Source organism: Rana temporaria, chromosome 4 (genome assembly GCF_905171775.1).
Source record: "Rana temporaria chromosome 4, aRanTem1.1, whole genome shotgun sequence".
Classification (NCBI taxonomy): domain Eukaryota; kingdom Metazoa; phylum Chordata; class Amphibia; order Anura; family Ranidae; genus Rana; species Rana temporaria.
Genome location: NC_053492.1, coordinates 229,301,108 through 229,313,933, shown reverse-complemented (window position 1 = coordinate 229,313,933; position 12,826 = coordinate 229,301,108). Strand labels below are relative to the sequence as shown.

Sequence of the window (12,826 nt, the reverse complement as noted above, 5' to 3'; positions counted from 1 at the left end):
GTGTGATTGTTTTTTGTTTCCCTTTTTTGCCTGTTTGTTTTTGAATTTAGAGTAGCTGTCTGTTTTTTTTTTATTTTTTGCTTGTTTTTCTTTTCTTTGTTGTGTGTGTGTATTGTTGATTGTTTTTTGGGTAAGTTCCCTGTTGCTGGGTGTTGTCTGTCATGGCCCCCAAGCGCAGGAAGCTAAATTTTACAGTGGCAGAGAAGCATATACTTGCTCAGGGCGTCATAAAATATGGGCGATTTCTCCATGGCCCTGAGAGCCACAACACCACCCCGGCCAGGAGGAAGGAGATCATTCAAAATATCACCGGTCGGATCAATGCGGCGGGGGGGGGGAGACCAGGACCATCGCTGGAGTTAAAAAAAAAATCAATGATTTGAGGAGCGTGTCCCGGAACAAGCTGGCAACGCTGCATGCCCATACCAGGGGCACTGGAGGAGGGGGACCCTGCCCAGTCAGGATGAGTAAAGAGGAATGGGCAGTGGCCCAGTGTTTCCACCCACAGCAGGTGGTGGGCCTGCCTGGCTTTGACTCTGATCCTCTTATGAGGACAGGTAATTTTTTTTAATTTCTATCTGGTGATTAGCATGTGTGGGTGGGGGAAGGGAAGATGTGCCAAGTGTGTGGATCCACCAACCTGTGATTGTTTTGTGTCCTCCCCAGATGGCCAGGAGGTTGCAGCCCCATCAGCCCAGGAGGTTGCTGGGTCATCAGCCCAGGAGGTGGCAGCCCCATCAGCCCAGGAGGTTGCTGGGTCATCAGCCCAGGAGGTGGCAGCCCCATCAGGTCAGGAGGTTGCTGGCCCATCAGGGCAGGAGGTTGCTGGCCCATCAGTGCAGGCTGCTGCACCACCCCCAAGACAGGCTGATGCAGAGTCCCAAGAAGTGCAGGATTCGCCATGGGAGGGGAGTGCCCACAACTCCCCTAATTTGGATGTTGAGTGGGAGAAGGATGAGGGGGAGGAAGATGACAATATTGATATTGGCCAGCAAATCCTGATGGGCCAAGATATGACCTTTGAGTCATCCCCTGAGGGAACCCCAGAGGCGCACAGCAGTCAGGCCACCATCATGGGTGGCCCCTCCCAACCCTCCTCCAACATGCAGCAGCACCCATGGGTCACTCCAACCCCTCCTCCAAGGCCACAAGCCTCAGGGGCAAGTAGGAGGCCGACCCCGGAAACCAGGGGGGGGTTTGTGCGTCTGCCTGTCAGTCTGTTGAGGGACAATGCCCGGCAGACCCGCAGTCTGGCTGAACTCAAAAAATCGATGAGCAAGGTGGAGCACAGCCTGGGTTTAATGAGGGAGTCACTGGGTGACGTGGCCACCAACTCAGTGGGGGTCATCACGTGTTTGTGGGACCTGAAAAACGCAACAACAGGCGTGGCCCAGGAGGTGACTGCCCTCACCCAGGCTGTGCAGGCCAATACCCGGGCTGTGCAGGCCAATACCCGGGCTGGCCAGGCTAATACGGCTGACATTACTTCCTGTCTGACAAGGATAGCCGTGGCCTTGGAGGGAAGGCCAGCAGGAGGACAGACACCAGGGGAGGCTCCTTCTTCCCCTGCACAGACCCCCCCCATGAAAATACTCCCTCCCCTGCACAGACCCCCCCCCCATGAAAATACTCCCTCCCCTGCACAGACCCCCCCCCCCATGAAAATACTCCCTCCCCTGCACAGACCCCCCCCCGTGAAGATCCCCCAGTCGGCCGTGGCCGTCCCCGTGGCCGTGGCCGTGCCCGTGCCCGTGGGCAGCCCAGAAGGAGCACTCGGCAACATCATTAAGTTGCAGGGGTACTTTTGATTTTTTTTTTTTTTAACTGTACTTATGATTTGGTTTATGTGTGTGAATGATGTGTGAATGTGGGGGGGTGGCATTCCTGAAAACATAAGGGTGTCACCCTCAGTTTTGGTGGATTAGGGATCCCCAGGACCAGGGAGAAGTCATCCTAGGTTCCTGAATGGTGTATGAATGCACAGTGACATAATTGGAGCCGTGGCGGGGGGCGTTACTGCTCCCAAGTACCAAAGGGGGGGGTACTTGGATCTAATCCAATTCGATGTGCATGTGATGTGTCTGTGCTAGGGACCACAGTGACGTGCATTCATGCATTCTCATTGTGAGATAATTAATGTGCGTTTTGTACCAAAAAAGACATTCTCATTGACATATAAGTAATGTGCAGTTTATGTGCAAAGAAAATGTTTAAAGGTCACATAATCTCTGTGATTTTTTCTTGGCAAAGCAAAAAAATAAAGATAATTAGGGTCCATTTACTGGGCAAAGATGCCTTCAGCCAGTTGTCTCCTCATTGCCTGGCCCTCAGCAGACCGGGTAGAGGGGTTTGGGGGGGGGGGGGATTGCCTGGGTGGGGGGTTAGGTCAGGACATAACTCAACATGCAGGCCCCTTCTCAGAGCAAAATTATGGAGGATGCAACATGCCCCAATAATTTGACAGACAAAGTCTGGGGAATACAAGAGTGTACCCCCAGTCTTGTCAAGGCATCTGAATCTGGACTTGAGAAGGCCAAATGTCCGCTCTACTATTGCCCGGGTTTGGATGTGCACCTCGTTGAATTTCCGTTCTCCGGGTGTTTGGGGGTTCCTAAAGGGGGTCATCAGGTGGGGTCCCAACGCATATCCAGAGTCACCTGTAAGGGAAAAGACAGGAGGATATTAGTCATGCATGTGCCCCTTGTGATGTCTGCATCATGGGGGGGGCATACCTGACACCAATGTCACTCACCAATCAGCCAGCTGTCTCCATACACATTCTGCTCCAAGTCTTGGTAGATCTTGGTCTGCCGTAGAATGAAGCTGTCGTGGCACGACCCTGGAAACTTGGCACAAACGTGCCAGATGAGGCCATGGGCATCTACAATCATCTGGACGTTGATCGAATGCCAGCCTTTCCTGTTTCTGAACAGGTGTTCAGTTTCATGGGGGGGCTGTAGTGCCACATGGGTGCAGTCTATCGCCCCGATGGTCCTTGGGAAGCCAGCAATGCTGTAGAAGTCAGTCATGGCTTGCAGACGCTGCTCCTCCTGGGTGGGCTTCACAAATTGATTGGTCATGCGCCGCAGTATGGCAGGGACCACCTGATGGACACATTGGCTCATTGTCGACTGCACCATCCCAGCCAGACCTCCAGATGCACGCTGGAATGAGCCACTGGATAAAAAATGGAGGGTTGCCATCACTTTTCGAAACGTACGTCAGGCTACGTCACGTGCTACGTCACTTCCGGGTTACGTCGGGTGGTTCGGCTGGAGCGCAAGCCAAACACCCAGACAGCACACGCTGTCGTGCTTACTAGCCAGGCGACGGTACCCATACGCCGGCTACTAGCAGCCTTCCCAGCTGTTAGATTGCAGACAACGACTTCGCCCTTTTTGGCCCTTGGCTTTTAATTTCAATTTTGTTTTTCTTTTTCCCTTGTATATATTTTTTACTTGTACCTGCATATATACTGAGTGCCTGCTCTGCACACCTTGGCGCTAGAGGCACGTGTGTATCCTGGCTTTATTACATATTTTGTAGTAACCAAACATATAGCAGGTTATATTTTATTGTCTATTTTAAATAAATATAATTTTTTTGAACTTTGGATAAGTACATTTTTTCTGGCCATACGTTATCACACTATTGGAGCCCCTGGTCTTGTCTCCTTTGAGGAATCAACACAGCATAGGAGCGGAGACTCTGGATATCTGAAAGCTGTAGGAGGGAGCAAAGTTGGAGCAGAGGAGCGCTTAAACTACGTACCTGCTACCCCAAGAGGGGACCTCTTTCTGGTGAGTGGGGAACCTGGAGGGGAGCACCGGGAGCACGTCGGAGTGTGGTATAGGAGCACCCCCCTCTTTTCACCATCCAGACCTCTACACTGGACTCCAACAAGATTCCCATATTCCAATATTATCTCCTTTTGGACATTGTACATCACTGGCCTAGACAGGCAACCAGTCAGCCGTTTATTGTTCCATTTTACATTGTCCTGTGTATATCACAGGGTGGACTGGTGTTGTTGGCTGACTATCCCTTATTTGTGCATGTACTGTTTAAGCAACTGTTTCCAATTATTGGTTTAATGTGGTTATTTTATTTAGCCATTTACAGTGACCATTTGCATATATAATGTTTGATGGAGATATATAGGGCTTACCTATTGTAATTTGTGTATGTTTAATTACTGATGCCCATATACTGTGCTAGCGCCCACATTACACAGGCATATTAGCCCATACAACTCACTGACCACCAGCACATTACCAGAGCACATTTGTATGGTTCTTTCCTCTTTTCCTAGTGCTCTTGGTATAGCTGTAGGTCACGTAGCTCATGTTCCCTCAGTCTTTCGACCCCATGGGATTTCTACCAATATAAGACCTCAGTTGGTTTAGTTACTAAGTGGAGTACACATTCACAACTTCGGTCTAGGCAGATCCATACTGGGACTTTAAAGTGTAGCAATACGCTTAGGCAGCGCCATTATTCCTAACTCTCTACATACCATACTCTCTCTGTCCCCTAGGGGACAGTTTTTCAGGAAGGCAGCAGCCTCTTAACCTCAGATATCCCAGCGCAGGTTTCTTTACACATCACTTTATGTAGAGGTGTCAGGGCATGGGAGCGTCTGGTTGGGGTGATAAGATCCTCCTGAAGTAGTTGGGTGATCTCCAGGATGGCTTCCCTATCAAACCTGTAGTATACACCTCATAATATGGCATTTGGAAAAGATCACGCCGTGGCCGATAAACTCTCGCCTGTGCCCTCATCCTCCTCCTCTGTGCCCTCCTCCTCCTTTGTGCCTGTAAGGCGGCAAGTGGCGTCAGAATCATAGATGCCCCTGGCATTTTTAAAGACAGATCCTTCTCAACTATAGCTCTAGTCACTACCTACAGCAAACCCTTCCACGGCATGTGTAAAATTAGGGCTGGTTTTATAATGTGGAAATTTAGTCAGGGAAACTAACAGGTGCGCACAGGGCGGAAAATACGGCGCACACACTTAATTTTGAGAATCGCCTAACTCCGTCATTTGCATCTTTGCCTATCAAAAACAGCGGCGAGACTAGCGTAATTTGCGCCCGGGGATGCGCAGGTGTAACTCATTTAGGTACGGCTGAAAATACTGAAATCTGGGCTTAACTCGTTTTGAAGATCGTGCGCAAAGATACGCGCCGTGTAAATTTAGAAAACTTGAGTTAAGTCTGCGTATCTCTTTTGAGAATTTGGCCCTGTGATCCTATCAGTCTGCTGCAGTGTGTCAGCTTGTATTTATATTGGCTGCTCTGAATGTAGCTTCTGACAGGCTGTGCAAGCAGGCCTGTATCTCTGGAACCATAAATGATAGCTGTCCCATATTTTGACCAGTTGTGGGGTAGGTCTTCACATGCCTACCCCCCAAATGTGGGGTTTCTGTGACCTCTGCTACAACCCCCCAAAGTCGATTTTTTTTTTTTCTGAATTTTTTTTTTTTTTGGGCAAATGGGCCTATCTTGAGAAAGGGGCCTGGAGCTGCAGCTCCATCAGCCCCATTGTTAATCCGGCCCTGGGTGTCTCTAACTGTGGGGGGAGTGGACTGACTGGAAGTACAGAAATATCGCTGTTCCTGATCACTAGGAACAAACCTTACTTATTTTTCTGTTCAAATTTTTTATTGCAAAAATAAAGAGTACAGAGTAAAAAGAAAATAAACATTTTCCGCTTTAAACAATTGCGGAGATACAATGGTATATGATAGTATTATCGTGTACATACAGTACCGGGAAGACTTCCCGGGATTACTTAACAAAGGATTAAGTGCAACACAGTGAGAGAAGATGCCATACTAGGGTTATGTGGGAACATAATGGTTAAAGACAAATAAACCTAGGATAACAAAGCACACGTTTCTATACCATAAGGTGACATAGAACAATAATCCGTACTCAACACATTTAAGGGTAGAGAACTGAAGGCTAATGAGGGGTCACGGGTAACCGTAGCACCCTAGTGCATAAGAAGGTAGTTTTCAACGTAAGGGGGGAAGCCCAGGAAAACCAGGGCAGGGAAGGGAAGACGTAGAAACGGGAGATGAAAGAAAAGATGGTGAAAGGAGGAAAAAGTAAAGAAAAGAAAGAAAGCGAGTGTCGGCGTGGGCAGGTGCACCCCCAATGGGCCATTGTGTCAGTTAATGAGAACCTCACGACAATCATGGGATAGGGAAGGTGGTTACAAAGTCAGGAGGGAGAAAAAATTCCACCCATGGGGACCATATTTTATCATGCTGTAGGATCCGGTCCAGAACAATTGCTTCGGTCTTGCTGTGGATCATTGCTTGGGTCACTCTGTGTTTAACTTCGGCTATATGTAGTTTGGAGGTTTTCCAGGCCTTGGCTATTGTTTGTTTAGCAGCTGTGGTCAGCTGTAATAGGAGGCGAATTTGGGCTCTGGTATAATCACCATTGATGTGGTTCAATAAGGCCAAAGCTGGGTCAGGGAGAAGGGTGACGTGTAAGAGGGTGGAGGCCATAAGGAATATCCGCTTCCAGAACTGTTGTGCAACGGGGCATGACCACCAGATATGTTCATGGGTACCCTTTTCTCCACAACCTCTGAAACATACTGGGGAATACAAAGGTGAAAATTTAGCCATCCTAGCCGGGACCAGGTACCACCGCATGAGGACTTTATAGTTGGCTTCCATGGCCACCACATTCTGTGTGGAGGACTTAGTGCGGGCCCAGATATTTGCCCAGTCCTCTGGTTCCAGAGCTATTTGTAGGTCCTTGGACCACTGTGCAGCATATAGAGGGAGTTCAGAGGGCGGGGTCGTAAGATGACTGTAGATCCGTGAGATAATGCCGGGAGCATGTGGATCTGAGTTGCATATATTCTCATAGAAGGACATACCGTCAAATGAGGAACAAGCACCCACGACTGTACGAGTGAAGTGGGATATTTGGAGGTAGTGGAAGTATTCGACAGAGGGTAGCTGAACTTGGGATTGGAGCTCTGAAAAAGTTTTCAGAGAGGTTTTATTCATTATATCGCTTATCCGACATATTCCCGTTTGGGACCAAAACCGGAAGGACTCCGGTTCTACAAAAGCAGGGTAAAAAAGTGGGTGGCCAAAAAATGAAAGTAAAGGGACATGGGCGGAAACTAAGTGGAAAGGGGAACGTAAAGAGTCCCAAAGTCTGAGCGAGTGACGCGTGACCGGATTTGTGATGGAGGTGCGGGCAGATGATGGTAGCCATAGCAAATTATGGACCAATAGGGGAAAAATATCGATGGCTTCCAAGCCGACCCATATAGGGATTTCAGTGGATGCATGAAGCAAAGTGATTTGGGCTAGCTGGGAAGCCTGATAGTAACGAAGAAAATTGGGAATCCCAAGTCCCCCGCTAAGCCTGTTGCGGAGAAGAATGGATCTGGAAACCCGTGGTTTAATAGGGCCCCAAATATATTGGAAGACCCGGGATTGAATAACTCTGTGATAGTATGATGGGACTGCTATCGGGAGAACTCTGTAAAGGTAAAGTAATTTAGGAAGCAGGGACATCTTAACAGCAGCAACTCTGCCCATCCAGGACACACACAGGGGTTTCCAAGATTCTAGTAACGACGATAGCTGAGTCAACATGGGGAGGTAGTTGGACCGAAAAAGGGAAGCTGGGTCACCCGTCAGTTTTATGCCTAAATATGGCAGGGAGAGAGTGGACCAGGTGAATGGGAAATATTCTTGAAGGTGAGCAACCTCATCATCAGGGAGAGACACATTGAGAGCCCGCGATTTAGATTGATTAACTTCTAGACCTGAAATTTTAGCAAATTTATCGAGAATTCGTAATAGACTAGGGAGGGTTAGACGGGGGGAAGTAACAAATAGGAGAGCGTCATCTGCAAATAGACAAATCTTGTGAGAGGTAGAGGCAATTTCTAGTCCCTTAATTTCAGGGCTGGACCTAATCAGGGCAGCCAGTGGCTCTATTGCCAAGGCAAAGAGTAGGGGGGATAGGGGGCAACCTTGCCTAGTGCCCCTACCAATTTGGAAGCTATCAGAGCGGAACCCCGAGTATTTGACATATGCCTGTGGGTGGCTATAGAGGGAGCCCATCCATTGTAAAAAATGTGGGCCGAAACCCCACCGGGAAAGTATAAAATTTAGATAGGGCCATGAAACTGTGTCAAAAGCTTTCCTAATGTCGAGGGACAGCAGGTGCATGGGGATTTTACGGCTTCTAGCAACATGTTGAAGCAGGACCACTCTACGGATGTTATCGCTAGCTTGGCGGCGGGGAATAAAACCCACCTGGTCTTTGTGTATCAGTCCTCCTATGATGGGATTAAGACGTAAGGCCATAATCTTGGCTAAAATCTTGATATCTAAATTGAGTAGCGAGATAGGTCTAAAATTGGACCAGATTGTATTGTCTGAGTTGGGTTTGGGTATCATCGCTATGATGGCTGTCAAAGTGTCTCGGCCAAACGAATGCTGTTGCAGGATTGCATTGAAGGTTTTAGAGAGAAGTGGGGCCAAGGTGACAACAAATTTTCTATAGTAATTGCTCGAGAGTCCATCTGGACCAGGTCTCTTATGGGGCTTAAGGGTTTTTATAGCCGAGATGACCTCCTCTACCGTTATAGATTTATCCAAAAGCTCACGATTGGAATCCGATAAAACTGGCAAGGAGACGTCTTGGAACAAAGCTTCAGCTTCAGCCGATGAGAAAGAAGATTGGGCCTTGTACAGTTCTTCTAGTTTCCGACGGAAGATCGCTAAAACCTTAACGGGGTTGCTAGTAAATGAGTTCTTATCTGTACGAAGCCGGACAGGGACATGGGTTTTATCTGGACGGCGGAGGCGTAGCGCCAAGAAGGTGTCAGGCTTGTTGGCCTTGGTATAGATGGTGTGGGCGGACCTGCGAACCTTACTTATTTTTGATGTAATTGCTTTTATAAAAAGCTGTGATCAGTCTGTTATCTCTATCACAGGAGCTAGGTCCATCTGAAGAGAGGAAGGATTATTGAGGCTGGCAACATCACGACCTTCACATTCTGGGCTTGTCTTTGTAAATGATACGTTCTATGATGTATCAGGACAGTAGTGATGCCAGTGGGTGTAATTGGCATGGTGACATTGTTTTCATGTCTTCCCCCACTCATTATATACATAAATTAGTTTAGTTTAAATTTCTTTAATTCATTTAGTTTGTTTTTTGGAATTTGTTTAATCTATTCAAATTCAAATTGATTGTAATTTTCCTAATTTGGTCAAATTGAACTCAATTCAACCAAACTCTGAAAATTTTAATTCACTCAAATTTTAATTCCATTCGAATTGAATTTGAATTTAATTCCATTCTGAATCAAACTTATTCTGCTCGAAATTCAAATTATTCTATTCTATTTGAACTTGTATTTGTTCTATTTGAAATTTCTATGTCATTCTATTCTCTTCTTTTTTTATTCTATTCTCTTCTTTTCTATTGTAATCAAATTTCTACTATTTGAAATCAGATTTTGTGTGAAATTTTGTTTCATTATTTTGGAATTGTTTTAAATTCGTTACTATTGTAATTTGGAAATTGGGATACATATAGGCTGAGAAAAGATGAACAAGAAGATGAAAAAATTATAATGCCGCGTACACACCATCACTTTATGTGATGAAAAAAAGTGACGTTTTTAAAAACGTCACTTTAATTGACTGTGTGTGGGGGAAAACGTCGTTTTATGTCTTGTAAAAAACGACCAAAAAAAATTGAAGCATGCTTCAATTTTATGTGTCGTTTTTCAAAAGTACACTTTTTACTTCACAGAAATTGACCGTGTGTAGCAAAAAACGTCGTTTTCTAAGACGTTTTTTCATCCACGCATGCCCAGAAGCTACTTCAATGGTAAAACGTGGTGGAACGTAACCTCACTTTGCAAGAACATTGTGAGAAAAACGATGGTGTGTAGGCAACTTCGTCTTTGAAAATTGAAGTTTCAAAAACGTCATTTTTTACTTCACAGAAAGTGTCGTTTTTTTTTCATCACATAAAGTGATGGTGTGTATGCGGCATTAGAGTATCAGCCACTGTTCAGCATTGCTGATGTGATGACAATAGCACAGTTGTCACTTAAAACACTGTGGGGCAATAAAAGGGACTAGACACCCGGTTGCAAATAAGGCAGGCAGAAGTGTACCATTCTCTGCACAGGAAATAGCAACAAAGAAGAATGACTTTTTAGGATGATTTAATGAGAATGCAGCTGCTAAGCAATAATAAAGGAGCACACAAGATAAAAAGATATATATTTGCCTAAAAGACTGTTGAATTTAGATGTTGCACAAGATTAGCTTTAAACACATTAGTGTGAACAAGCATAAGTTTTATACCAATAAAAATATGGAAATGTATGTTTGCTTTAGTTCCCTTTAACCCATTTCAAGGTGGACATATTTTCACAATTCTATTTTGAAATGTACTGCCTTAGTAAGGGCTTTTCTAGGCAGATGTTGGTTTTCTTTATTTGGTCTACATTTTAAAAGCTCAATAAATACAGGTCATCAGGTTACCAATATCTTAAATGATGTAGAATGGATTTTTGATGCTGCCTTTGACTTTATGTTACTTTGGGGGTTATTTACTAAAGACAAATCCACTTTGCACTACAGGTGCAACCTACAACCTTGAAATTGCACTGAAAGTGCACTTGGAAGTGCAGTCGCTGTAAATCTGAGGGGGACATGCAAGGGAAAAAAAAAAAAAAGCATTTTAGCTTGCACATCATTGAATGATAAAATCAGCAGAGCTTCTCCTCATTTCAGATCTACCCCTCAGATGTACAGTAAAATTTCAAGTGCACTTTTCACTTGTAGTTTTCATTTTTAGTGCAAAGTGGATTTGCTTTTCGTAAATAACCCTCTTTGTGTTATGTTTCTATGGATGCAGCAAGTCCTATTGAGGTGCAGTTGCACTGCAGGCAATAGCAGATCAAATGCAGCCTTTTGCCATGTTTTGTGTTCTACAGCACTACACTCGAAAGTAAAAGGCAACATTTGATAACAAAGCCCACCTACACAAGCCTAAAACAAATGCTATACTATATATACAATTATACCATAATACAAATTAACTTCTAAGTGCCTTTATTGCCACTGAAACTAAATTATTCAAAAAAGTACATACCATTAAAGAATAGTTCACTTTTCCTAACTAAAACATCTTCTCTGTTATCTGAAGGTGTAATTGACGCAGTTACATTGATTTCCAAGTGTTCACCAAACCAGTGCACAGCAAGTGTTGTGTCCATGTCAGTAAGTATATTGCTTGGGGCAATAATGTGGAATGAAGGTCTGTTGAAAAAAAAAAAGGACAATCCTCAGTCTGCATAATTTACAAACACAAACCTAACACCTTATGAGCTGTCACATGAAAATAATACTGGAATAAGCTTCTTCATAAAGCCAATAGGTATCCCATCCATCCTATATATTTTTTTTCGAAAAACCTGAAAGTAGGGACTTTGCTAAAGTTTAAAGGTGCAACAAACAAAAAAACAATCAGTGGAAATGGAGACTTCATTTTAGGAGATTTCAAGAATCTGAGTAATCTATTTTGACATTAAAACTGGTGGTTCAAGTAAATGACAACTATTTTACACAATCCTTGGCTAAGCCAATTAGAGTAATGCCGCGTACACATGATCAGACTTTTGCATGGCCAAATCACATCGGAATTCCATCGGAGAAAAATAGAACATGTTCCATATCTAAACTCCGATGGAATTCATCGGAATTTCCAATGAAAAACCTCAGATGGGGCTACACACTATCGGAATATCCGTCGGAAAAAGTCAGTCAGACTTTTTCCATTGGAAATTCCAATCGTGTGTATGCGGCATTAGGCTCCGTGAACACTGGGCTTAAAAAAAGTATGTTCTCTCAGGAGTAAAAAACGTTCATATAAAGCATTTTTTGTACAAAGTTTAGACAAGTTTAGGAGAGTTTTATGTTTTTTCTGTCTGCAAGCTCTAATCACAAATGAGAAGGTTTTTTTTTATGCCTCTAAACCTTAAACTCAAAATATGCCTCTTAATGTCCTAATGTGTATGGGCACATAAGATAACATTGAGCTGCTTCTACAGGCAGAACACAAAACTCCTGTAGAAGCAACGTTTTTTAAGCCATTGTGCATGGAGCCTAAAATCTGTACTAGATTTGCAAATTTCCAATATATCAAATGTGTAGGACTTCTCCATTCATGGGAATAGCAACTCAGATGCCTCATGGCATATTTGGGGAAAATCATGAAAGTTTTCTAAAAAAAATAAATAAAATTAAATACATGCAAACAAAAAGGGACAAACAAGTATGCTACTGGAACTGAACCCTGTAGATTAAATAATAGGGAAGGATTGTATGAACCTCAAGTGGAGCAAATTACCTTGTTTATTGGCTACAAACAATATCACAAAAAAGCTAAATGTATAAGGTAACCTACCCAGCATGGCCAATGGTTAAGATGAGTGATATCGGTATAATTCCTTTGAGAAAGGGTGTCCACATCTTGTTTCCCTGAGATATGGAGAAGACAGCACAAAGTGTGGCCAAGCTGGTGCTTTATAGCTTTCAGTCTGTATAAATAAGATCTGTTGTCCTAGAAATAGTCTTTTCAAGTATGCATAAACTTGAGCTCCATAGAATAACTCTTCAAACACACCTTTACAATTCATACATATGCTTGCATAAAGAAACGGGAAAATCCCTTTTACAACCTATAGTAATCAATATTAAGATTTTATTTCCTCTTGTCTTTTAATGCCAAAGATGAATACTATGAAACATT

General features: G+C 44.2%; 1 protein-coding gene across 1 annotated transcript in view; it reads right to left on the bottom strand.

Moving 5' to 3' along the window:
* The window catches only part of LOC120937038 (CD109 antigen-like), a 134,569-nt gene extending 121,968 nt beyond the window's left edge, over window positions 1–12,601 (bottom strand). Inside the window, exons 1-2 of the mRNA XM_040349960.1 lie at window positions 12,482–12,601; window positions 11,168–11,334 (exon numbers count right to left, since the gene is read on the bottom strand). Coding sequence (XP_040205894.1) covers window positions 11,168–11,334; window positions 12,482–12,546 — 232 coding nt within the window. The 5' untranslated portion in view covers window positions 12,547–12,601. The remainder of the gene's footprint in view (window positions 1–11,167; window positions 11,335–12,481) is intronic.
* Window positions 12,602–12,826: the final 225 nt, after the last annotated feature.